The sequence below is a fragment of the Cygnus atratus genome, chromosome 8 (genome assembly GCF_013377495.2).
Source record: "Cygnus atratus isolate AKBS03 ecotype Queensland, Australia chromosome 8, CAtr_DNAZoo_HiC_assembly, whole genome shotgun sequence".
NCBI classification, from domain to species: Eukaryota; Metazoa; Chordata; class Aves; order Anseriformes; family Anatidae; genus Cygnus; species Cygnus atratus.
Window position 1 is genome coordinate 11,897,949 of NC_066369.1, and position 27,806 is coordinate 11,925,754.

The 27,806-nt window shown below is 47.8% G+C and overlaps 1 protein-coding gene across 10 annotated transcripts in view; it reads right to left on the reverse strand.

The window, feature by feature from the left end:
- The window catches only part of RASAL2 (RAS protein activator like 2), a 178,690-nt gene that overhangs the window by 97,952 nt on the left and 52,932 nt on the right, over positions 1-27,806 (reverse strand). For 6 of the 10 annotated variants that reach the window (XM_035538107.2, XM_050712424.1, XM_050712425.1 and 3 more), the window contains exon 2: positions 3,350-3,477. In XM_035538107.2, coding sequence (XP_035394000.2) covers positions 3,350-3,477 — 128 coding nt within the window. Of the gene's footprint in view, positions 1-3,349; positions 3,478-25,425; positions 26,285-27,806 lie in introns of those variants that run through there. The other 4 variants (XM_035538103.1, XM_035538102.1, XM_035538101.1 and 1 more) reach the window with 1 other exon arrangement.

Genomic DNA, 27,806 nt, shown 5'->3' on the forward strand with positions numbered 1-27,806 from the left:
GAAGATGACAAGGTGTCAAGAAATTAGTATTTATCTACGCTACACAAGATGATACTCTCAGACTATTTTTGTCTAAGCAATTACAGATATTTTTGCATCAAGTTTTACCTTGAAATTTCTCTGATTTCCAACCTACTGTTGGGCTTGCACAGTGCAAAATCTGTCTGCACACAGTCCACCCAAACCGCCTTGTCAATAAAGCTGTACAGAGAGGGAGAGGGAGGGTGTTAGAAAAAAAAATTTTCCTTACTACTCGGCTTCCTTCTGTTCTGTTCCCTCCGTCTTAAAATAAAACTGTGCAATTCATAATGCAGTATTTTAACTGAAAGAAACCCATGCTAGTATTTACCTGAAACAACTAAGACACCTTTCATTTACCTGTTTGCATTTTGTATGTTTTCCTACTTTTGGGCTTTGACATTCATCCTTGCATAATAATTCTACAAAGATCATACACATCAAACAGTTCTGTTCCTTTTCAACTTCACATGGTCTAAGCTTCTTGGATTTTTGTTCTGTGAAGTAACAAAGCAGATGCATAGAAAATAAAACGAGGTGCTTCAGACGTGCAGTGTTCAAATTACACCAGCCTTTAGATGATGTAGGTGCTCCCTGTCAGCTGAAAGGGCACTCTGCTGTTAGCATCTCTTCCTCCTTCCCTCACACCCACCCCTTAACGATGCATATCATTCCGTGCCTCGCATTCTTCCTAAGATCCTCATCAACAGTGCAAAGAAAATCCGACCTACCAACTTCTATTGGCAATTTTCACATTCAGAGCAGGAACCTCTCCATCGTCAGCTTCCTGTTGCCCCTCTCACCTCATTTCAGGTTAAAAAGACTTCCTCCAGCGTCACCTTTCACTCTAAACATAATTTTCTGTTTTCCTCTTTTAGTAATCTCCCTTTTCCTTACATATTTAACTCTGTCCTTTGTTTAGGATGCAGGTACCTGTGGTCCCACCAGGGCCCTTTTCCATTCTCCTCCTACATACCTGTTCTCCTCCTACATACCTTTCCATCATTATGCTCCTCGAGCATCTCCCCCAGTGCTGCCTTAGGCCTTTGTTTGCTCCTACCTGGAGATCACATTTCATGGAGCCTTTCACCTCTGAATGACTCGCACCAGGTCGCCTCCCCTTCCCTCTCCCATGAAAGCTACAAGGCATGCTTCTGTTTTGGGGGCATTAAAGGTACAAATCCAGAGCATCAGCTCAGTGTCTCCTGCCAAGCAGTTCTACCAGTGTAGCTGTTCTGTGTTTCTTTAGGAGATCGTAAATACAGTGCCATGCGTACAGACGCAGAAGTAGATTAAAACAACCTTTTATTTTCCTATAAAGTATTTATGACTCCGCAAGGTATTTTCCTATAAAGTACTTATGACTCTGCAAGGAGTTCCCTTTTTCCTTTCACTTACAGTAGGCCCAATTACTTGAAAATCAGAATGGCAAATATGACTCCAGCTACTAGCTTCTGAAGCAAATCCCATTATCAGCATGTGGAGCCACACCTGCACCAGAGCACGTCTGCCTGCTTCATCTGCATGCAGCATTTTCCAAAACAAGTTATTTCTCATAGTGATAGTGCTGGCAGCACTCCTTTGAGAGCACAGTGCAAAGATTTCCTTTACTATACTTAAAGCCCATCCTGTGCACGCCCCAGTACTGAATTTCTCCACCTTCCAGCAGAAAACAGGCAAAACCAGAGTGTATTTAAATGTCATATATAAGGAGTTGACATCAGTGATGCATTAGACTCCCCATATTTACTCCTCAGGATCTAAACAAGAGGCTTATCTGACTCCTGGCAAAATGTTTTTAACTGTATGCGGTAAGAGAAATTAACAACTCATAAGAGCATGGTTACCACCTTCAGATAATTATTTCTGATATGAGCCGGTGTTTTTTTTTTCCAATTACATTTCTTTAATGAGATGCATCCTTTTAGCCCAGCTGTGCTGTTATAGTACGGCTTTAGGATTAATTCTTGTGTCTTTAAGTTTCTTCAGGATATACTTTAATTCCCTAGGTGACATTCCTGCCAGACTAGAAAAAGAATGATGTAGTAAACAAACATTATGATATGGGTCTTCCCTTTTCCCCGCATTTGATCGCCTCTCCTATAAATTAGCATTGATGCTGTTCCCTTCTAATAACTAAAGTCCTTCTCTAAGCCTTTTCCTCCCGCTCTCCCTATGAAGGGAAATATTTCAACCTTTGTAAACACACCTGATCATAGCTCAAGACGGATAACATTCAGTGCTATGCCAGCAACAGGTATAATGAGCTCAGCCTGGGCCCAGCCATATACAGAAGATTCCAAAGAATACAGGAAAAAGCAAAAATTCAGATTATGTCCAATAGGTAGGAAGCCATGGTATTAGACTCAAACTCATGGACATTTATATAAAATAAAATCTACTTCAGTAACATGAAATCATTCCTGCTTTATAGTTTATCTTGAAATATTTAAACAGGGTAAATCTATAGCAAAGTAATTGAGCAAACAAACCCAGGAATATTATCAACTTCTAACGCCAACGTATGTGTGAGAGTCCATAGACATCAAATATAACAAGAAAAAACATATCGAGGTGTAACCTGCGAGACGGAACTTATCAGCATTTATTTGTTCAAAACGTTTCAATCAACTAAAATGTGCCTATTCTTTAACCACATGGACATTACCTTCATGCCAAGGCACAACGCCCAGTCCTACATGCTATATATATACACACACACAGAGCACACACAGTAATTTTATAATTAAAGCAAAGATGGTTGCAATAGCTTTGCGTATTCCATGCCAAGGGCCACCCAATCCTGTTTGCTACATTTAGCCAGAGAAAGGGCAAACCTCTGCCTCAAACAATTTGCCTTCTGACTGCAGCAAGGATGACTGTATGGCGTGAAGGCTGCACGCTGCAGCTTAGTGCTCTAACGCAGCCACCACCAATGTCCTCTTTCCCCTACCTTTCCCAAGCTCATCTCCGCACTGATGTGAGGAGGTAGGTCTACAAAGCCGTGGTGGCTTTACTTACTATTAAAAGCAGCAATAATGCAGAAAGATGGAGTGGCAGAGTTAAATGCAGGGCAAAGAACTCCAGCAAGGAGTGGTGGATGCACAGTTTCCTGTCACCTCTTCCATGCAACTGACATCTGGGCCAGCTGGATTATGACTGTGCGTGCTACTGCTATCCCTACATGCAGAATAGGTTAGCTTCCTCCTTTCAGGGTCTTCACTAAACTCATGAGCAACAACAAAAAGGAGGAGATGAAGAAATGGCCTTCCCATTTCACCAATGAAGGCCAACAGGCACGGGCTGAGCGGCCCACGTGTGTTCCTCTCACCTCTTTCTCCCTGTTGAGCAGCACCAGCTGGCTGTCGGTCAGGATGCAGTATTTCCTCTCCCATGTTGTCGTATCGGTGTAGGGGGACTGGCCGCAGGACAGCCTGTGCGTAGGTGGTCCTTTCACATCTGTGAACAGAAAACCGGGATCCCGGAGTCATTAGCGTGTCATTAACCGCCCTCCTTCGCTTTTGTGGTTCTGCAGCAAGCTGCACACCAGAACTGCAATCTGTACTTAGCAGCGCCTGGCTCAGCATATTAAAAGACAAACTGCTAATCCTGGGAGGCACCTGTGGGGAACACAACATGAGGTACACCGTGAGTACTTAGTTATCTAGAGCATGACTTAAGAAAATGGCAATGCCCGAGAAGAATATAAATGCTGTTGCTTAAGACTGAAATATAACCAAAAGCAAAGACCGAGAGCCTCATGCAAGCTCCATCTTCCCTCTGTTTCCTTCGCAAAAGCGTGGGCCCTGAGTGTACCCAAACTCTTAACAAACTGGATTATTTGAGACTTAGGGCAGAGAGACACAGGAAGAGAGAATGGGAGGAAAGCAGGCAGGCTTGAAGAAGGGAGGGAAAGTTCAAAGGGACGGGCATTTCATTGAGAAGGGCTTAGTAGCATTCCTATGGCAGGAAGCTGTTTGGTAAAGCTGTGGCAGATAGGAGTCTTCCAGCATTTCCATTCAGTCACAGCCATCACAGTGACAAACAAACAAACAAACAAAAAAACTAAAAAGTCAATTTGCTTCAAGTCTTTCAGGCTGGAGCTCCATACCTCGTTGTGCAAGGCGAGAAGGCTGGGTGCAAAGAAGGCAGCCCGAGGAATTCAACTGCGCAGGCAATTTACTGTAAAAACCACTTTACAGGAGACCGAAATGCCACGAGTGTAATACAAAGGGGATGTATGCAACAGAGCCATTGGTAGCATCACGTATACAACTTCAGAAAACAGTTTGAAGTCAACCTCTAAAGTTTCATGTTCTGCATGATCTGTAACATCGAGCTTCACTTTTATCTTGCACTCAAGTTTAACACCCCTTTCCTTGCCCCGACCTAGGTGAGCACCAGTCGCTCTCAGGCCGTGCTCTGCAGCCTCCTGAAGCCCCCGAACCACAAAAAGCAAGCCCACTGCCAGCGGCTTGCACTTGCTGTGCAGGAGCCCAGGATCCCCTCCCATCTGAGGAGCCCAGCAGGCAAAAGGAAAGTTGAAAACCCGCTTGAGGTGTTCTGCAGAGTTTGTAGGTAAACCTGCACTAGCACATGGCTAAGATGCTTGTTGTGACTGCTGCGTGCATTCACCGCTAGAGGCCAGTGAATCCTCAGGCACCCAGCGCCCGCCCGGCTGCAGGGAGCCCTTGAAGCCCAACCAGGAGCCGAGAGCTGACCCTCGGTGCTCGGCCAGCTGCAGCCCTGGTGCCCCCCGATCCCACCTCATGGCTCCCAAAGCCGCAGCTTCTCCCCGCTCTCCTCCTCCACACGACAGCTTTGCCTCAGTGCCGAAAGGCACGCGTCCGCTTCTAAAGCTGGGGAATCAACTTGGAAACCCAGTTACACCCCGCGTTGTGTTACGAGTTTTGTGGTCGTTCTGAGGAATACCTGTGACGTGCAATCTGATACGGGTAAGAAAGAAAAAGCAAAGGAATGCATTGCTCCTGCTGCTCTGCACAATACTGAAATTCACCTTTGTTTCCTTGATTTCGGATGAGATAATTCAGACAAAAACCTGAGGTTCAGAGCCAGGCCCCACACCGTGCTGCCTCGCCTAACAGGCGCTGGCATTCTGGGCAGCTCTGCACCTCTCCCAGCTGCCCCAAAGCCTGCTTGGTACGGGCACAGCTCACAGAAACCACCACGGCCGCTGTGAAGCAAAAGCACGTCTGTGCAAGCTCCTGGGGCACAAGAGACTCTCACTCAGGAGTTACCCACGGCTTTGGCCACCTCAGAGACACTCGCTCCCGAGGCAGGCTTTTGGCGCACCTGCAACTCACATTTATCGCGGCTTACAGCCCCAAACCGAACCAGATGCAAAATGTAAACGCTGCTGCTCCTGCTTAGCCCTTGGTTTCCCCAGCAGCAGCAGAGGAACCCAACCCATCCCTGAACAAGCCCAAGCGAGGTCTGCAGGCTCCAGACCTGCAAGCAGGCTGCAGGGCAAGGATGAAGCCACGGATCGCAGCTGTGAGCATGCACCAAAAGTGAAGCCCAGAGCTCGGGGGATCCAGCCCCTCAGATAGGAAAGCCAACTTTCTCCCGACACAAGGAAGCCCTTCTGAACCCCCAGCAGAACCTACAGTCACGACTTGCCCAGCCCCAAAAGGCTTTTGCGTTATAATTTCTACCAACTACAGGCCTTGGCAGCACACCACCCAATTGATCTACGGGGCTGCGCAAAAGGATTAAAGAACAGAACGGCTCCTTCCACTGCAATAACAACTTCGGGACGTAACTGAGTCATCAGGCGCTGCGGGCCAGCCACAGCTCTGCTGCCAAGTGGGCTGGCTACGTCAGAAGAGCTTTCCGCAGACTGCTGGCAGCGCATCGTGCCATCGCGGTGCCTGGAGCTGTCAGTCACGGCCCGGCGTTAATATCTGGTGTGTTGGCATCCTTCTGATCGCACGGCAGAACACAGCCCCGCCGCCCCCGCAGGCTGACCGAGCGCTGTCTTCCACCCGGAGGAGTGGTGCAAGGTGGGTTTCCGAGGTACCGGGTACCCCCGGTCCTCTCCCCAGGGCTGATGCTACAAAAGCACGTCTCACACACCAGAGGGGAGCTCACAAGGAAGCCGCCCGCAACAGAAATCACAGCGTAAGCTCCGGTGTGTCCATGCCTAGCAACTTCTCTCCCTGTTTAAACCAATTCTCAGCTAGCCTGCCCGAGCAGACCTCTTCAGAGCCCCTTGCTGTAACCCCAAAACTCACTCCAAAGGGTTTTACAGGTTTAGACTGAAGACTCTCTGGGACTGAACACAGTATCATGTATACACCCGGTTGCTTCACAAACCCTGTTTTGTTTTCCGGTGCTCTTCACCTTTAGTTTTCATTTTACATTCTTGGCCCCAAGTTTTCATGCGAATGCAATAAAACCTACCAATCCCTTCCACTAATGCCCTATAAACCTGATTTAGCACCGCTGATCAGATCACTGAGGAAGGGAACGCCAAGGTCCGCTAGTGTGTAGGACCACTTAGCTTCACAGAAAGGCTGCAAGTCAGGGCTGCCATTTCTCACCTCGGGGCTATCCTCTATCAGCTCATACAGCGCTATCTATCGGTTCATACAAAGCCTTTGCTCGGGGGTAACTCACCGACGAAAGCAAATACTTCATTTTGGACAGGGGCTGGAGAAGAAATGAGGCAGGCACACCCAAAAGCTCCGAGCCTGCAGACGTTGTGTGAGGGACAGGCTCAGGCAGCCCTGCACCTGAGCACACAGCGCTGGCGAGAAGACGTCCTTACTTCCCTGGTCTGCTGCAACCCGCTCCCTTCGGCCCTACTACAATGAGGCATTCAAGAAAGCAGATCAGTTAGCCTATACACGGCATTAGAGGTCATGCCTTATGTGCCTACAAATGCTAATGGCAGTTAAGTAACAGCTTGGAAAAAATCCCCTCCTCTGTGCATCCTCCCCTGACGCCCCGAGAGGAGCAGCGCTGCCCGCCTGGCACGGCCGAAGGTTTGAAGCTGCGCTGTTTTTCCTCGGGGCACTGAAATGCCATCAGGCACTTTATAAATATCCACAAAGCTCCCTTTCTCTCAGCCAAATGACAACTTGTACCTTATTATCAACTACAGAGCTTATAAAGGAAAAAAAAAAAAAACAGGAGGAAAAAAGGAAAAAAAAAAAAGGAACAGTCATGCTGCAACGGCGTTTCAGATAAAGTTGTTGGTTGGTACAGGGAGAAGGAACACGGAAAGAAGGAGCCAGTGCCAAGCCCATCCCCACGGAAAGGGCTCAGACATTTTCTGAAAGCTGATGGCAGTTGAGGGAGCAGTAAGAGCGCTATCAGATGGGAACGTTTCTGAATCTTCCATTGCAACTATGCAACAATTAAAAAAAAAACAAAAAACACAAATAACAGCAACTTCCAAATGCATTCACAAGCGGAGAATACTTTCCAGTCAGTGGGCAGAATCAGAAAATTATTTCCAAGCGATGTCAAGTGTTCCAGCAACACTTACTCCCCAACAGCTCTGCTGAAACAGAAGGGGGGCATCAACTCAAGAAAACTACAGAATTTGCAGAAATCAGGCCAACAAAACTACATTAAAGGTAAATCCATGTCTCCAGCTCCTTCTGCCAACAAGCACTCTACCTACCATCAATAACCACACAAAAGCAAACCTCCATCCCAGTGATGACAAGAGCAACCCTGGCATGTGCCAAAGCCCCTTTCCTGAACCACGCTCTTCCTGGGGCGAAACTGAGGGCTTACTGAAGCCCTTGCCAAATTTTCATTGACTTTATTAGGGTCCATATTCTGTTCCTCATGTTTCCAATGAGGAGCTGCCAAGCAGCTGAGTAACTAATGGAGTGGCCAAGTTTGTGTGCTTTCCCCTCAAGAGAAAGATTAGAAGGAGCCCTAACACCTTCTGACAACAGGTCTGTCAATGTTTCCGTGCTGGTTTATGTACTTGCCATAGAGACAAGACTTGGAGAGCTTTAGGTAAATGCTGTCGTCTGAGAGCTTGTCAGTACCCCAACCTACACAAATGTGCACGAGCAGGCAGCTCGGGTTGAATAATCATCAGCTCGAAGCTTTATCAAGCCGCTGAACAGAAGCTGAGACTTCAAGCCTGACTATTGACGTGAAGCTTCACGACAGACAAGCGGCAATTAAAAGGCCTTCGCTGAACTTGCACCACCTCTAAAAGCTGATGAAGGCAGTGATTCAAGGGAAAGATATGGCAGAAGTGGAGACGCACTGTCTCAACATGTTCCGTTCCCTCAAACCTGCATCTTGCAATAGGGCAGGATTTCTGCACAAGGCACCGACGCAGATGAACATACCCGGCACAGTTCGGTGGCACGTGGCTGCGTGTAAGTGGCTATTTCAGAGCACTGTGCTGTGCTCAGACTGAGGTCTGCGGGGTCAGGATTTAACACGGAGCAGAGATTTGGAGAGCCTCTGCCCTGAGCACGGGCACAGGCATCAGAGCAGCCCTGCTCAGCTGCGAGGGGACCGCTGACCTCTCGGCACATACCAGGGGTCTGCTTGGGAAAGCACGACCAAGACGACTTCTACTTTCTCTCATGCAGATATATATTTAGATTTTGTTTTCATTTTCTGTTTCTCAAAGTTCAGCTCCCAACTTGAAGCAATGGTTTCTGGCCATGCTTCTGACCCAGGCGTGATCCCACCACAAGATGCACAGGCTGACCTGGGGGAAGGAAGGGACGCTCATTCTCCAAGGACGGACAACCACCATGTCCCGACAGGGAACACACGATGCTCATGACTGATCAGGTAACTCTGAAGAGGAAATTCAGCACATGCTATGTGGGGTAACTTGTACGTGCGGACTCACATACTACCGAGCCAGCGAAAACAACGCTCTCAGGGGTGATTAATTCTTCTCTGAATCACAACACACCTAGAGATACGGCCAGTGCACATTGCAGAAATGAACCTATTAATTCTGTCATTTTATTTGAAATCACAGCCCAGGCAGTGAAGTGGCTGCAGGTTTTCTAGGAACTGCCTTGTAGCTACGGTGAGACAGAGCACGGCTCACTCTCCATCTTGATCAGTGTGGCATGGCTGCACACCATTTAGGAGGTACCTGCATCTTCACAGCTGGAAAAAGACCTCTGTGGTGAAGTAGCTGTGTTGTCTTACGCATAGAAAGCATGAGCAGACCCTTTGGGATGACAGGCACGTCATTTACATAGGATTTATGACGGAGGTAAGCATCTAGTGTGGATTCTTCCTGATATCTTTAACAGCCACACTCAACAACCTTCGGCACACATGCACCGATGAGCCCTCGGTTCAGCAGAACCCAGTTGCTCTCCTCCAGCAGCTGCGTGCAACGACAACCGAATCCTCGCATGGAAACCTAAGAGCAAGGGCAGGAGGTCAGAAAGCTTAGCCAAACCATCAAATTTCAGTGATTGCAAGAGCTCTCACACCAACCGGTTACAGCCCAAACGCTACCTGGAAAACCCATTCTATGGGTTTAAATAGGTGAAAACGGTATTTTAGAAGCTGGCAGAGCCTGTGAGCAGCACCATGACTTTCTCAGATTCCAACACATTTGGCACCGCGACACAAATTCTTTACAAGATCTTTAATTCTTCTAGTGTTGGCCAACCTTGCAGTAGTAACCTATTAACTTTCCACTGCTGTTTTATTGAGTGGTAGTGATCAAGCACAGTCTAAAAAAATTGGTTTTCCATCAGCCCGCTGGAGAATCTCATCAGCCACGCATTCATAAAAAAGTTGTTCAATCAGATGCAGTCTCCATGCCCCGTACCCTCTTGGAAACCACCATAATGATAATTTGTGCACTTGGTGCATGCTTCCCATCCCTACCATCAGTGTGCTGTCTGTGGCAAATGAAATCTCAACATTTAGAGATGAGAAGCCTGAAGGTATCTGCTGCTCACTGTCCAGAAACTGGGTTTTGAGCTTTCTCCCTTCTAAATGAGGACCATGCATCTCTTCTGCAAACAGGTGAGGGCACAGCTTTACTCAACCAGCTACCAAAAAGCTCTGCTGAGACCTGAGGAGGGGCAGTGGAAGGCTCGCCTTCCTGCTCCCAATTCCCTGGGCACAGCAGTCTCACCTCAATACAGAGAAAGCAAGAGTAACCCTTCAAGTCTGTAGAGTGAGCACCAAAATTTTCTCCAGCAGGCCGGATTCTTATCTTCCTACACATTTTCTGCATAAAAGATGTAAGTACTGATTTTTATGTGGGAAGGGGTAAGCCATCAGATCAGTGAACACCTGATAAATGCCAACAGCCAGACAAAGGGCTGTGTCCTTTGCAACAAGGAGCAAAAAACCAGAACGGTACCGTTTAATGAACCTGGCATCATCCAGAAGGATGAACTCTTGCTGCCTCTTCTCGTGGTGACGTCGCTCCCGTCCCTCCATTCCTGCACTAGGAGAAATGTGACTTGTTTGCACGGAGATGGTTGCAGCAAGCTTGTTCACCCAGCTGAGCTCCCAGATGGCTCCGCCAATTTAACTCGGTCTGCCCTAAAACATCTGCCCTGAACTTGCAATATCACCACTTTGCCTATCAAAAGCTAAGTAGTTTTCACACCAAGGCTGAGACTGTGTTAGAGACGCGCCAAGATTTCCACCCTCGTTTCCCCGTAACACACACGACTCAAAACCAAGCCTTCCCAAGACCTCCTAGCACATTTACCACCCTCGGCCCCTAACGTCTGTGTGCTCCCCAGTACCCAAGCACAAGCCAGAGGACCCAAATTCAGTCAGGCCACAAGGATGCAACCCTGAGAGCTGAGATTTCTTTTTCAAAAGGGAAAAGTGTGGAGTCATTCCAGAAGAGAAACCGCAAGTCTTAAAATCTTATGAGGAGCTCAGCTAGCAGATGCTGAGCGAGCCAACAGTTTGGAGCTTTCCTGTAAGTCCTAAAAATGAGCTAAGGAGCGAGCAGCAGAAGCAAAATTAAGCGAAAAGCTAAAATTGGTCTGGGAGGGTAATTCTGATTAGAGAGCAGCAAGCTGCACCAGCTCACTGTCACCACGCAGCTTCTTTGAGCAAAAGGTGTGGAATCTCTTAATAGCAGTTCAAAGCTGCCAATTAGCTTGAACACTGCTGAGCTCCTCTAAGCTTCTTACACACCGCCTAGCCGATCGCTGAATGTACGGAGGGGTAATTGAGCCTTGCCTCTCTCCCTCTGCTCCTTTTCTCATCGTCTGTTCGCAGCCAGGTTTGGGAGACGCGGCGCGAAGGACGAGCGCGCCAGGAGAAATCAGCACCTCCCCGGGTGGACCCGTGCCAGGAGCACCACATCGCGCCGCCATCGGCGCGCCTCGACGAGAGGAAGCAGACAACAAAACCCAGCCACGGTGGGAACCTTACGGAGCACGCAGGTGTGCTGCAGGTTGAGCCCGGCCCGCAGACAAGCAGCTCGTTGTAGGGCTTTGTCACTCCCATGACATCACCCCGAGAGAAGCTGCTAGCCAGGGAAAAAACAGCTCGGTTCCCAGGGTACGGAGGATTTCAAGCCGCCCGCACACAGTTGCTCAAAGCCACTGCTACGACCCTGCCGACAATACCGAGCAGGTTTTCCCTTCCTTCTTATTCAGTTCCCATTCTTCACCCAGGACCACTCGTCTTTGCTCCTGAATATTAAGCATGCGTTTCTCTCCGCTAAATTCCCACTTGCCCTACAAAACACTTTGGAAGCTCAAAACAGAAATGGATATTACAAACCTGAAGAGAGGATTATAAAAGATTACATGCCCTTATTGCCAAGCTGCCAAGTTCAGAGAAGATTCTCAAGTGACACTTCTCCCTAAAGCAAGGAGAGGCTTTCGTGAGAGGTTTAAGGAACTGGAAAATGAAGAATAGCAAAAAAGTTAATTATTCTTGGGAGAAAAAGCTGCAGTTTTCCCTCTTAATTTATGCACGCTCCTTTTCTCACCCAGCTCTGTGCCCTTCCCCCTGCTCTGTTCTCTGTAACGCTCACTCTCACCCGGCCTCAGCTCCATCCCACAGCCCCTCCAGCAGCGAGCACCCAGCCTGCTCTGCTCCCTCTTAAATCTTTGGTCTTCGAAGCCGGCCGGCAGCAGTGCAGGAAGGAGACTGAGGAAAAGCATCCTCAACTTAAAAAGGAGGACCTCAGCCCAAGGCAGCTGTGGAGAAAAAAAAAAAAAAAAAAAACAGTTGGGTGAAAGCTGTTTCTAAACTTTCTGCCCCCAACACGTGGCTCTGCTCACCACCCTTGCCAGCAGGGCACCTCCGGCAGATGCTCCTCTGAGGCTGATTTCTTTCAAGACCCTTTTGCCTCCTTCTGGCAGGTGAAGGGAGTGAGGCACTGGACTAGCCAAGGTAGAGGAGCATTTCTGGGAAAAGAACAAGCCACAGCCATACCCGAGGTGGTAGGAGAGTGACCACAACACGTTCAAGGTGAGCAACCAGAAAACAAAGACGGTCTTTAAGGCAGCCTGCGTTACACCACGCAGGATTTTTCTTTTAGAAGCCTTTGCCTTCAGCTTTCCTTCAAGAAAACCAATGCATTCGGTGCCACTGATCTCGGCCCAAAAACTAACTTCTCGAACCAGTGCCAGGATTGCTGAATTCCCCTCCCCTAAATCATACCTCTACAGAAGCACAGGCCCTGTGGTCTGAAAACCAAACCTCTGCATGGCTGTGGTTTTTGTGATGGGAGAGAGGAGTTCAGGGGGTGGAACAATCACAAACCTGCGTGGGGTGCTCTCCCAGACCTGGGAGCCTTCGGTGCTCGCTCCTTCTGCCAGCACTGCTGCTGCTCTTCTCCTTTAGCTATTTGCAACCTCCCAGCGTGCCACCTGAAAATTTCTCGAAGTCTGAGCACACAAGTGCTTTTTTTTTCTTTTGGTTGGAGGGGGTTGGCTCAGAAGATTTTTGCCCACAGCTGGCATTTCATAGACATCGGAGTGTAGTTTCCCCGTAGAAGGAAGAGTTCCCGGGACACTCAATTCCAATACAGCAATGTGCTTTTTGTGTGTGTGTATCCAGGTTGCTCAGGCACAGAGGCTATGCTTAGCTTCCTTAGCTTAACGACTTGAAGCCTATGACTTTGTAAGGGACCATCCCAAAGGACTCAAATGTAACAGAAGCCTTCCAGTAACCCCTCATGCTATCTGAACAGACCCACTCCCCTTCCTTCTGGCACCTGCAGAGTGTTTTCAGAACCTAGAACCAGCCATTAGACATTGATTAATTGATTGGACCTACTTAAACACACACCCCCAAAAAAAGCACCAGCACACTCCTCATTCCATTTCTACCCACGTCTGAGGAGTCTTCATGCGTTTTAGCACTGTGCTGCTACTATACAAAGGACTGAACTTCTTCATCCTTTAAAGATGCTTCAAGCACAAAACACTCGGTAGAGGAAGGAGACTGGATCATACATGGATGTGATGGCAATTCTGAGCCATATCCAGATTTATACAAAGAGATGCCGTGTTGCAAATAACCTGAACCCCACACTCAACCCAGTGCCCAGAGGTAATGACCTTTTTCCAGTTCTACGTTCAAACCCCCAGCTGAAGGTTGCACGAGGCTAGCTTCCCCTTGTAAATTCACCCTGCTCTTGTATCTCTTCCTAGGGAGGGAAAGCTGACTTTGGGAGGAAAAAAAACACTTTGGTTACGCATCAGGAGGTCACAGCCAGTTTGGTCGAGGCAGGAGATGGAGCTGCTGGCTCCCACGAGGGCTTGGGAGCCTCCTGACTCAGGGAGCATTGCTCTCAGTGCTGCCGCAAGGCCTGAACATTTGCAAATCAAAGTTCAATTTTCAATTTTCTTCTGAATTTCCAGAACGCAGCAGGTGATTTCTTCCTTCTCGTCTACTCCGTGGGATGTTGAAGCAAAGTAACTGTGCAGGAAAGAGGCAACAGGAGGAGAAATAACAGTGCCAGGACAGAGAACCTGCATGTGCTGGGATAAGCCAGTGTCAGGGAAAAGACTTGTGCAGGCCAGCTCGGCGGGGCCCTCTTGGCAGTGCGGAGATCCAGGCTCCCAGGTCCCACCAGAACAGGAGGAGCAGGTTTCCTCTGCTTTTGCCAAACACAAATGAGCGTGATTAATGTCTCCTTTGATGAAGGTCTAGTTAATTAAAGGGGATCTGTAGCTAGGGTGCAGTATTTCAGGTATTCTTAGACCCGCTGGGTTCTCCCTCTATGTAATAAGTTTCCTCCTCTCTCGGGCAGGCGAGGCTGCCCCAGATAAAGGCAACCCCACATCCCCTCTACCCCGGAGCCCATGCCACTCCTGCTCCATTCCAAAGCCTGCAAAATATCAAGCATGCAAGGAGAAACCTCCCACTATTCCCTCTGTAGTGATGATTTCTCTGATGCTTACTGCTAATGCCGCCAATCCCCTAAGCACCAACGTGCACCCGTTCCCAAACGTTTCCGTGCTGTGTGTTTTGCAAATGGGCATCACGAAGCCCCCCAGCAGATCCCAAATCCCCTTTTATCAGGGTAAAATCACAGGTGCTCATCTCCAAAATCCTCGAAGGAGACCAAGTGAGGGAACAAACAAGTCAAGAGAAAATTTCTTTCCTACAGCAGTAGGAAACAGAAATGTATAGGTCACAACCTTGCAGAAGCAGTCCTGATAACATCTAATTAGCAATCCTGCTGTGCTACTGCATTTTGTAACAGTAAATCCGACCAGACTAGGAGGGCAGAGGGAATCTTTACATCAACGTGATCATTTTCAGCCAGTTTGGAAAGGGTTGTTGTACTTCGCTGCTTCGTGGGACTCCCCCCATCTCCAGAGGGGATTACCAACACAAGCGGTTTCTGAGCTGCTCCTGAAACCCATGTCACTGCTTTTGGGAAACGATTTACGGGGGCAGCGCGGATTTATTTTATGTATTAATTTTTAAGTCTCAATACTAAGAATTGTTTGCTGCCAGAAGATGGGTGGAGAAGGTAAGGAAAGTTCACGTACCCAAGAGACTTAACTCGAACCAACTTGGACAATATGTTTGAGAAGCATTTCCTTCCAGCTACTGTAGATAGCTGTCCTTAACGTGCCTTTACTGAAGCAGCCAATTTTCCACCTCTGAGCACAATGAGATTTCAAAGCACACACGAAACCAGAGTATAAACAGACACAAACATCCACTTAGCGATACAACAAAAGAAAATACGGGGCAAAATTTGAGCTTCTCTATTTTCTGCCCATTATATAAAATATCTTGGCATTTTAAACACCCTCCACTCCACCCTGCCTTTTTTTCTTTTTTTTTTTTTTTTTAATAAATGACTGCATTATCCCAAAACACCCCGCTTAGCTGGTCTCTGCACCGTGCTCTGGACCAAAACCCGTGTCCGGGGATGGAGGGATGAGTGTGCCTGGTGCTACGGACAGGACGAGCAGCAGGAGGGAGCGCTGGCCTGGGCAGACCCGGGCTATGCCAGCAGAACGAAGCAAGAGCCTTCAAAACGCGCCTGAGGATCCCGTCACGATCAGCAGAAGCGACCGACAGATGAGAGGCAGCCCCGAAGAGCAAGGGATTAAGGCAGAGCTGCCTGTTTCGGGAGTTTGAGTCCGTCGAAGGCAGACCGTGCTGCCTCCACGCTGCTGGAGCCGGATGGTACCCTACCCCCAGCCCCTGACAGATGTCAAACTTATTTTTGTAAATCTCTGGTGATAAAAACCATGCATGGCATCTTGCTCATTTCCTCCTTACTACTTAGTTTGCCAAAAACTTGCAGCTCTGCTTTCCCTGCCACATCTACAGACCAGTACTGTTTGTTCTGCTCTTGGTGACTAATGATGATAATGCACATCCCTTTTCTTTGTAAAATCCTCCTTAACAACAGTACAAGAACCAAAAATGATATTTTGTTACCCAGTTTTGCTAGGCCTGAAGCAATTAGACAAATGATGAACAGGAAAAAAAATCTGTTTTTTTCTTTCCTGAACTCTCATGTGATTAAAGTCCATTAAAATGCAAACAGGCTTGAATTTTATTTTATCCGTCAGTGGCCACACTCCACTGTCCTTGGGCTACGACTGTCTCCTTGGGAATCCTCTGCGCTTAAGAAGAGTCAAGTTCTAGGTTTAGGAGCAATCAGTCTAGTAAACCTTGCTAAGCATATATAAAATATATATGGACACAGATAAAGACCTACATTTTTTATGTTGATTCCCCCCGATCATTGAAAAGTACACTCAGCTTCATGTTTGCTCATCTTTGAATAAACAAAGCGAAGGCTGCTGGGCATCCACAGACAAATGAGACATTACAGATGTAGACAAAACCTATCATCACCCTGAAAGCATTTCTCTTTTAAATTATATATCCATGCAGGAGTTATTCAGAGCGCAGATTGCTATGTGTGTGTTTAATTCAGCCAGGGCCTGCTGGGGGCCAGCTCTACGCTGTCACGTTTTTTTCCTCCACGTACTTGACAGCTCAGAAACGCGTGACTTGGTCAGGGCAAGTCCTTTCTATGTAGGGACAATAAAACTTTCTTCTTCCTCCTACATTTTGTAGTGTTCATTTCTCTCTGAATCCACGTGTCTGTTCCCACGTAGCTCTCCTACCTGGAGTCCTGCTGTTAAAATAAATCCACCTGCGTCCAAACGAGCACGTGATTCCCCATCGAGCATGTTCAAATCAGATACCACCAGCGCACGCTGCACACGAGTATTTCCTCCTCATCTGCAGACTTTGTCCCCTACTGCTTCGGCAGAAAAAACCACCCATTTTGGAGACAGACGGGCTGGCGTTAGAAGCAAGAGCACAGAGCCCGGGAGGTCTGGGGGCAGAGGCCCAGTTCACAGCCTCACACATGTGCACAGCCAATTTGTTTCAGTCACAGCCCAAACACCAATTTCTCAATTAGTGCATTGCAGCCATTCACTTCTTTTGTTAAAGTAACTCAAAACTCCTGCTGTACACAAATAATTTCCCTCAGACAAACCCAATGGCATCTTACAACCACATGTACAGGCCTTCACTTTTGTTTGTAGGCACGCAGCATTCACAGAAAGCTCCGAAGAAACCCTACAGCAAAGAAGAAAAAATAAATATGTATTTCCTGGAAAGATTTTCTTCCCTTCTGCAGCTATTGGAGTCTATCTAAACATGAGCTAGCAACCTTTCACCATAACCAGGTTGTGCGGCAGCCTGCACAGAGCTCCCTGCTGCTGGATAAACCAGCTGAGAACCACCTTGTTAGCACAGCTCGACAGCGGCTGCAGCCATCACATCTCCCTGGGAAGAGGAGAAAAGTAAGTGACGAGCTCTGTGGTGGTTAGGGGGGACCCTGATCTGGAGGCAGCGCGGGGCAGGGACGCAGCGATGCCCGCCAGGCCCCACTCACGCTCGCCGGCACCTACTGGGCACCACGGAGTCGTAGGGAGGCACCCACCTGGTGTTGGACACGTACAGGACTCGTCTCTACAGCACCAAGAGAAAGATAATTCTGCAAAGTGCTTTACTGGGGCTCTCTGGTTTACTCGTGCCTTACGAGTCATACACAGCGCCTTCCCACTTGGTTCTCTGAAGCACCGGGGTGAATAGCCCAGCCAGTTCCTTTCAATGAAGTTTTAATAGTGCAAGATAAATGAACCTGTTAATGCCTACCACCGCAGAGCCTCCAGGGCCTCACCTCCTGCCCTAACCCGCACCAGAGGAGCACTCAGTACTTCCCCACGTGCCGCATGCCTTCTGCGAGCCCTCCGGGTTAATTAAAAGCCTTTAGTGACCCAGGTCACCTCCGACACCGAGAAACGGGAAACAGGAGTCAACCCTGCACATGACAGTGAGACATGGACGTCGTGGTCAGCAGCCATGAAAACCAGGAGACAAACATCTCGGTTCCTTCACAGCAGACTCAGGAAGGCTATTCATTTCTTTTCTATTTCTTTCCAAAACTTCACCCTGTTTTGATTAAATGAAGTCTCGGTGTCGTTCAAGAAGGTGCATAGGAAGCTGCATAAAGGCAAGGACCGTCATTTCAAGACTCTGGTGGCCGAAACCATACTTGTGTGTGTATCAGACAGCAGCCGGGCTGACAGGAAGCCTGTGGCCACAGCAGTGCAGCCAGAAGCCAGCCCTCGCCAGACAGCCCAAAACACTCACAGCAGTGTTGCGACAAAGCCATTCCTCATGTACCGGTGCAGCCAGGGCCAGCAGGAGCCAAGAGGTAGGTGGAGATGCGGAGCAAGTATCAGAAGCTTGGCAGATTTTTCAGCGGTAATTCATCAAAACCCCATGCCAAAGCATCTGTGTCAGTCAGCAACTGGCCGAGGAGAATCGCTCCAGAAGCGACTGCATTAAAAAGGGGCTTTCGCTTTTCCTGGGGAAACGCGCTGAGCTCCTAGGTGCAGCTGGAAGAGAACTGCAACCCGCAGTCACCGAGCTGGGAGAGATGCAGCGAGCAGCCGGCCCTCAACAGCATCACCACCAACACCTGCGATGGTCTCAGACAATTATACTCAGGAGTATTTTGAGAATGGGGTGTAGGAAAGCACTTCTGTTCCTATAAGACACGCAGAAAAAGTTAGACATAAACTGAACGAGCAGGTCTGCTTACAGCCTCCCGCCGGACTTGGCAGCGTAGCTCCTTGCATTTCACCTAGAAACAGGGATTTGGCCGTGACAAGGGGAGAGGGATCTGAGAGCTCTGCAAATAAACGATCTCAGGAGTGAAAACTCAGATCTCACTGAAGGGAGGAGCCATAAAACCACAACACAGCTGATCCCCGAGGTCTCAAACCTACAGACAGCACTGACAGCGAAGCATGGTGATAGCTGACAACACTGCTCTGGAGCTGGAAAAACGCCCTTGCTCGCTCCCTGCCCTCACATGCCACTGGCAGGGACTTCGCCCCTTTCTGCACCACTTTCCCCGCGAGCAGTTTTGGGAGGGATGCCCCTACACCAGACGCACACACTACAATGACCAGCATGCCCCCATAAGGAACAGAGGCAGAGAACATCTGCTCTCCGAAACCTAAGCCTCTTCAAAAACTCTCTTTCAGTCATTTTCTTCACCTCCTCTGTACACAATGTTTTCTGACTCCATTCAAACGAGCAGCCCTGTAACTAGTACAGCATTCTCCTGCCCACAGAGGACCAGATGTCTGGCTTCAGCTTCCCTCGTAGGAAGAACAAAACCACGCAGGGGACAGTTGGTTTCAATGCTAACATGTCAAGAGGTTCATGCATTAGCTTGTTATTTATGTAAACAGCTTCCTTTAAAACAAGTGATGTTTTACAGGATTATGAAGTATTTATTTCAGAAGAGCCTAGAGAGTCTTTTGAATAACTACCCCAAAGTATCAGCACAGAAAGCATAAGGCTAAATAAAACAAGTTAATTAGTTGAAGCAAGCGATCAAGTAACGCTATAAATAAGAGCACGGAGATAATCTTGTGCACGTTTGTTTACTTCTAACATGCCATTGCTTTGAGTCCTAAATCAAGTACTGTTAGCATTACAGATGTACACCATTCGTTATTTGGAAAAATGAAACAAAGACCTAAAACGAATACTTTTCTCTGGGTTTGTTATTTCAAGAAAAAAGGGTCAATGTGCCTAAGAAGTGCTGGTTGTGTAAGCACGCCGGCAATTCTCAGCTTGCACCAAGCTCCATTACGGGCAGCGCTGGGGAAACGCAAAGCAAGGAGCTCTGCCTGAAGACAGCTTCACCGTGGCAGAACTTGCCCTCCGGCCACAGGCTCTAAATGCCTCCAAGAGTTAAGGTTCCCATCTCCGGAGCGGCAGAACCTCAGAGTTTTCCAGGAGAGCCGAGCTGCTGTGCGAAGCTCCCCTTTCTGCACGCTTCGACAGCTGTGTTTTACGTCTACCTTTAAGACAAATACAGCGTTTTGAGAGAAGTCTAACACCATTTCTTTCCGCTGTCTTCTGCACGCCTCCCACGCCTGCACTCACTGCTCCATGGGGCAAAGGGCGAGGACAGGCTGCTGGGGCTGCCCCCAGACCGCGAGCTGCTCCTGCCCCGTGGGCACTCGCGCCGGAGCTCCTCTTTCCAGGGACGCAGCAGGCAAGACGTGAAACTTGGCCAAAGACTCCCAGTCCAACTGCTCGCCAGACATAGCTCCTCCTCTGCAAAGCAAAGGCTGTTCTTCCTCCTCCGGCTGCTTCCTCTCGGCCCTGTCTGGCCTGTTGTCAAAGGAAAAGCTTCTCCCACCACAACCCGCAATCTCTAGTTTGCTGAGAGCCCTTTCTCCTAATCCCCATACTTCCACTCCTTAGCTGCTTCTGTGAAAGCTGCATCTCTTCAAACCCTGCCGCCCTGCAAAGAACATCCAGGGGACATCTCTAGGACACACCTACCCTCCCGGTAATTCCCATGCACTAATTTCTCAAGACCAATGTAACCACAGGTAACAGTATTGCAAGCACAGGTTATCAGCATGCTCCACACAAGGAGCAAAAACACAGACACAGACCGCAAGAGCGGCAAAAAGCAACCTGGAATGCAAGACTCTGCCGTTCCCTCATCATGATTTCACGAGTCAGGAAAGTCCTCACAAATAAAAATGTCCTCATTCATCCCGGTGGATGTTAATTTTTGGCTTCAGACAAAATGGTCTGGGATTAAGGAGGAGGAAAATCAACAGTCACAGCTGAAATGAGCACAACTACCTGCTCAGAGACACCCTTTGTTAAGCATAATTAGCACCGGATGACTGCAATTTTATTAGCCTCAGATATTGTCGCTAATTGTTTTCTGTTGTGATCATAAACATTCATCTGCATGGCATTAGCCTATTACCCACAGTAAACGACACGGCGCTCGTGATGAACATGACACATGGGTCAAGATCCAAAGGAAATACTCAGGGGGGAGAAGTAGGATCCGTATCCGAAGCTGTGAAATGCCAGGAATGCTCCCCGGTGCGTCCCACCCCTCTGCAACTTTCAGTACACCACGTACCACAACATTTAGCCCCACGAAGACACACTACAGCTTGAAAAACAGACCGACACTTGACTGCAGACTGCTGCTCCCACAGCTGTAACTCTCCGAAAAACTTGGGTCATTTTGATGTAGCCTAGGTATAAACAGCTCTCCTGAAGCTGTTCTGGCAATTAAAGGTTAATGACTGCAAACACCGAGCCTGCACCTTGCAATGAAACGTAGGAACACAGCAGAGTGCAGATAAAGTGGCATTTACACAGCACGTCAATGGGCGTGTGAGTTACAGGGTGAGCTCAATTGTGTAGAGGTTCCCTAACAAAAATCCCACCAAAAATAAACTGCTCAACAGAAAAAGCGATCCGGGGGTGCGGGGGAACATGAGTCAGTAGGAGCACTTCTAAAATGAGAAAGCACTTTTGAAAACATGAAAAATTGAAAAGCTGCCTCAATGAGTAATAAATGCTGAATTCCCATTTCAGACAGAAGAAATAGTTTTGTGTTTGGGGAATCGCTGAAGAAACCAAAATGCCTTGGCTTTGAGTTCTAAGTGTGAAAATGCAGATTCTCTCTATACAAGTTTATATGGAAAGATACAAAACTTAGAATTTAATCAATCTAGATTGTATTAAAAAGAGCACCACATTTGAGTAACTTCAGTGAACTGTAAAAAAAGAAAAAAAAAAAAAAAAGAACAATTCCAGAAAAGCAAGGATAGAAACTACACTCTCTCAGCCTAGGTACAAAAAACCTCTAAAATGATTTAGAGCATAAAATTAAAATACTGAAGAAACAGATCTTCACCCAGGTGAAGAAAATGAAGGAAACAATCCTGTGGGAAGCGTCACTATAAAAATCTCAAGTATAGAGTGAGTGTGGAAGACAAATGCATGCCAAATGCAAGAAATCAGTGTTTACCTTTTCCCTCCCCCAAGAGATACCCACTGAAGATACAGATAATTGATTCTACTGAAGAGTTATTTTGTCATCAATCTCCAATTAAACTTGCATTGCCCTGAGATCTAGATAAGACGGAGCAGTGAAATACATGTTATCTGGGTAGTCTCTCACAAATCTACTCTTAACAGAGTTGAAGGGTCACTGGCAATACTCAGAAATAAAAACAGAATAAAACAGAGTGCAGCAGCTCACCCACGACCCTTGGATCCAAGGCTCTGAGTTGTCTGCACAGCTCCTTCCTTATCTCGTTCCTAAAGAGATCTCAGTGTGTTCGCAACCATTAAGCTTATCAGAGTGCTACTTCTCTTTCCTCGAGCTGGTACATCTGCTAGAAATTAAAGTGCTCTTTAATTAATGATGGTATAAATAACACCTTAATACTGAGCCCAAGTCCTTCTCACTCGGGGCTTTGCACATATCAATTTAACCGCTTGTACGAAACACCTGGGTGTGAGAGTGGTCAGAAGCCACGGCATGTGCACCAAAAGTTGCTCCCAAGCAGCACAGAGGGGAGAAGCTGCAGCGTCCCGGGGGAGCGAGTACACGCGGCAGGAGACAGCTCTCCGCAGGTTCGGCATCCCTCCTCGCCCAAGAGGATGCCTGCATCGATCCAGGAGGGATTTCTGCAGCCAAGGAGCGATGAAGCAGCGTCTGAACATGCTTCCTAGACTGTGAGACCAACTGGAAAATATTTATCCAGATTTTTTTATTATTATTATTTTTTTTTAAATCCCACTTCCCTCTGCAAGCTGCCAAAAGAAACAACCAGCCCTCTTTTGGGAGGTAACCGTTTCTTGAAGAAGGGAACTGCTGTGCCCCTGCTTTCCAAAGGTCAGCAGCAAACTCCACCGGCCGCTCCTCAAACCCATGCCGAGGTCCCACCGCCACGACCCCAGCCCAGAGGTAAGGCCGAGCACACCAGGGCAGGCACGCTCCAGGAGGAAGACTTTCTTTTTTTCTTTTTCCGCTGATAATCTGCAACTATTTCAGAGGAAGTGGAAAGGGTTTTAATGAAGAGAGTGAGTAAGGAAAGGGCTTGGTTGCTTGGACAGAAGGCAGGCAGCATGCCTCCAGGTTCTCTTGGTTAAACTCCAAAGCATGCCTCTCCTCTCAGACTGTGTATTTAACACCCCAGGCAAGGTCCTCCTTGGTTCTGGGTCACAGCGACAAGAAATTCTGTCCAACCAGATGTTTCCCGGGAGACTTTCACTGCAGCCCTTCCAAGTTAAAGCATCTGCATGCTTTGGAGAAACCCCATGGCTCACACTACCTCTGGGCACGTCGGAAGTCTGGGCAGACCACGGGGTTTGACAGCCCAAGGATTCCCAAATCCTGCCTCTCGGACAGGAAAACAACCCATTTCCTTGGATTTCTTCCTGAACAGGAGACACGACAGACGAGTTACATTTCTCTCCCTTTCTGTCGTCCAGCTCCCGGCAGTGCCGCCAGCTCTCGGGCCCGCTGGGGCAGGGGTGACCCAGCAGGGCCAACTGCTCCGGCAAGAGCTGCTCCTCCTTAGGGAACGATACATCCCGAGGCCAGCAACTAGCTGTCCTGTGCCTATAAATCCCACAAGGCAGCACATCTCTGGGGGCAAACGACTTCTCTTAGAGCCCGACTGTTGTCTGCTCGAGGAGCAGAGGGCAAGCCTTCAAGAAGCAGGGCCCGGCTGGTTCAGGAGATGTTGTAGGTGACTGCACTCCCTCGCTTCCCCAGGCACCTTCCCAGCTATGACTTCCTCCCTCAAGAGAGTTTGGCTTTTACACCTTGAGTCCCATTGTTTATTCTCAGTTCCTGAACTGCAAGGCTCTTTGTGAAACCAGCTTTGGCTGGCTCGGGCAGAGGTTTCAGGGTCCAAGAGCCAGAAGGCTCCGTACTTCTCCCAAAACCGACATACAGCATTTACAGCGCAGTGGCGTCTCACAAATAATCCTTTTCCACTGTTCACTTTTCATGCTACTAAAAGCAGAGACCCCAGCAACCTAGCTGACTGACAACTCGTATGAATTATTAGAGAACCGTTCGGTATCAAAGTGCGCCAGGACCAAGAAAAAAGCAACCACGGCATGCTCTGCCCTTCAAAGATTGCACGATTTTAATGCAAAATGCTCGTGTCCTACAGAATACCTTCCCAATATAGCTTGCTGACGTATACTGGTGGGCGGAAAGGACCAAACAAACCATCCCAGGCAGCTCGCAATAACAACTCTGCCTCCCAGGAGCTCTCAACAACAGTGGAAGCCTGCAGTGGAAATCCTTGTTTCTAATATCAAACCAACCCCTTAACAAAGCTGTCTTCAAGAACAGCAATAAAGCAATCCTCTGTCTTCATTTTTTCCATGTATGCCACGAGATTCAACAAGCATCATCAAGCCAAATTCAACCGAGCAAGGTTGTGGAGGAATACAAATCACAGACTGTATGTAGGTGGTTTGAACAAACCCTGGGATGCTGGGGGAGATGGTCCTTCTTAGTTATTCCTCCTCTTTGTCCACTTGTTCTTGTTTTAGAGCAGTGTGACTGCTCCCAGCACCGAACATAAGCCTGTAAGAGACAATCCACTGTGGCTGAGACCCAGTACCCACGTGGACAGCGTTTCCTAGTAATAACAGCAAGATGAATTTATTTATTTTTTAATATGGATGACCTGTCCAGCAGTTCTAACTAGTTCCAGATGTTATCAGGTTTTAATATGATAATCTGGAGGACTCTGGAAAGCACTGAGGTTTTGGGGAGAAGGGAGGTTTATTTTTGTTTTTATTCTAAATTTAACCTTTGCGGTTTTTTTCCCCAATGCCTCTTCAGTCACTCAGTTCAGACTGGGTAGCCCACGAAAAAGTTACATAAAAGACCCGAGAGAACAGAAGGTAAATTCCACCCACCCCCCGCCCCACTTTATGAGCATTGTTAACAGCAGGGCAGATTTAAACGGAATCTCGGCCTGGCATCCTGCTGACCTCAATCCCGGCTGGCTAAACCTTCCTAACACTGCCGTCCTTGGCATCTAACATAGAGCAGACATCAATTTAGCTGATTGATTACAAAACTCTGAATCTGGTACGAGGAAGTAGATCCGTTCCACTGCCTTGAGCACTGGTTAAAAGACAGCTTTATTTCTCTTTCTGTCTCCCCCTAGTACTCCATTTACAGTAGCAGGCTTGATATATCCATCAGTGCACGACAGCTCCTCCGAGGCTGCTGCGCTCACAGGACTGCACACACCACACACACAGTTCATTTTGGAGAGCAATGCTTCTGCTTCCTCCAAGACATCTGTTTTAAAGGGACCTTCAGGTTTTTAAGCACATGCCAAAACATCACACCACTTCCCTAATCAGGAAAGGCCTTTTTTTTTCCCTAGTCATTTTTTTAAAATTAAGGTAGAACAGCAAAAAGTTGCACATCTCATGTTAATAAACACCAAGTTCAAAACCAGTTTAAACAAATGCGGTGTATCCCAAAGAATAACTATAGACACCTGTATCACAAGGAGAACAAAACAAAACAGAGCCCATTACCTGTGATCGGATCAATTTGATTATCACCTGCCTTCCACTCGCCTAGTGACTCACTGACAGGCTCCCCTCTTCGATTTATTATCCTTGAAAAGCCACTTGAGAGAGTAGAGAAGATGCCACGGACGAAATAGCCCTGCTGCTCGCAGTCCACCGAGCGCACGGCTTGCAGAAAGGGCTTCGTGCTCCTGGCCGCAGAGTGCGGCATGGGTTCGGACAGAGAGCGGTTGAAGGGAACCCGCAGCGACCTGGTCCTTGCCTGGAAAAGCATCTCTGCTGAATCTTTGTGGAGATCCTCAGTGCTGGTAGCATCCACGCTTGCAGAACTTTTGACAAGGCTCGGATCGTTACCTTCCCCTCTAAGGCTGCAGGAGCGCGCTCTTTTGCTTATCCTCCAGGGAAGCCGCGGATGTGTCTGCCACCTGTACGCTCCGAGTGCCTTCTCAGGATCCGAAGCCGTTTGTTTATTCATCTTCTTGCTTTTCATTTGGTGGTACCAGTGATACTCCTTCAGGGTAGCTGTGCCAGCATCTTGTTCCGACAAGGATCTTCTAAAGGTCCTGGGAGAGAGACTATAGTACTTTTTAAAAGCACTCATTTTCCTACTCTTGAATTTCAGCTTTTAATGCCCAAATCATCCTCTTCACCGCTGTGAAGGACAGCAGAGGCTCTCACTGAGGAGCATCAACCCCAGCGCCAGGTACTTCTACATGTCAGCAAGAGGGACAAGCCCTCACCTACAGCAAGCCGCCCTCCAACGCCACGCGCAGCCTCGCCGAGCCTGCTGCCGCTTCCTGCATTGTCGCCCTTCTGCACCAAGCTCTCAGGAAATGACTAAAAGAGCCCAGCCATGAAAAGCCACAGTGGCGTTCTGCACCAATCACACTTCACTTTTCTTCAGTCGACATCAAAGATTTGGTTAAAAAAAAAAAAAAAAAAAAGAAGACCGTGAAAGTCCTTCACTCAAAGTCACACCAAAGTCTCAGAAAAGCGGTAAAATTGCAATAGTCAAACTGAGAGTAATGCACACGTCCTTCAGTTAAGTAGTAATGTACACCAAATAGAGCAACACACAACATAAAGACAATTCCTAGAGTTGATATTTACCACGGGTACGTTGGATCACTTAGGAACACCCCAGAGTTTCCTTTTAGAGAGAAGTAAAATACCCAGATTGCTCAGAACTGGGTGCTGGAAGCTTCATGGAGCAAGGCAAAGGGGGGAGAAGAAATGCTGCAACTTAATATAGTGAGAGTGTAAATACACCAAAGGGAGAGAAGTAAAGGGGAGGAGAAAAAGGGCAGAGAGGGTGGGTGGGACTTCATCAACCACACACCGAAGCAGAGATTGGGAAAGCTTTGAGGCATGATCCGCTGGCAAACAGAACTTGACAGTGGACATATTTGTCTTTTTTCTTTTCTTTCTTTCTTTAAACAAGAGAATAGGGTTTTGTTTTGATAAATCTAGTTGGAATAAGCAGGGTGGAAAAAATAATCCTATCTGTTTAACCAAGAGGAAAAAAAAAAAAACCCTTGCCTTCTCTACAATTTAAGAAACAGCTGACTATTTTAAAATCTCATAAAGAAAATATCTGCTGGTGAACTCAGACCATGCTTGCCAAGTTTCAGAGCAGAACACTTAAATCTCAAGTCTACTCAAATCCCTGAAAATAGGGGGTTTATAATGGAAATGCTGACAGACCCTTGGCAATCAAGTGACAATGAAAACTACCTCTCTGGTTAAATAAAATGATAATCTGGTCTGGCAGACCAATAAAGCTTAATCGGCCCGCTATGGGATCTCGCCTTTAAGCTTCGATGGCATTCATCAGCCAAAGCACATTCCTGACAGTTGCAGATGCAAAACTTCCTTGCTTCTGTATGCACAGGGAAAAGGGTGTCACTGCTCCCTAAAACAAGGACGCAGTTACCCAAGACCTCCATCACGTAGAGAAATAAGTTCTCTATTCAGCAGCAAGCTGCGTTCTTCACTTTGAAGCAAGAGAAGTGGCTGTGTAAAGCTGCCATGCTCAAGAAGTTACACCCACCTCAGACACTTGAACAGCTCGGACACTGCAATACAAACTCAGCATCGAAAACACCGAAGCTGACTCTCCTGCTTTGTAGGGAGTCGTGCTGCTCAGCGCACATGTCCTCAATGGCAAAATGCACCTGAACAAAACGCTGATGGAGAATTCACCGGGAAAGAAGCGAGCTGGCTCTTCTCCAGGCAGACCAGGAAAGACTTCTCTGTTTCTCGACCCCAGGGGCTGCTGATCCCCCCTTGAGGCAGCCCACCTGGTCCCATGGACTTGTATGGCTTGAGGTCTTGTAAATAATTCCCGACGTGATGCTTACCCACTGCCGGCAGTATTTCTCCTTCCT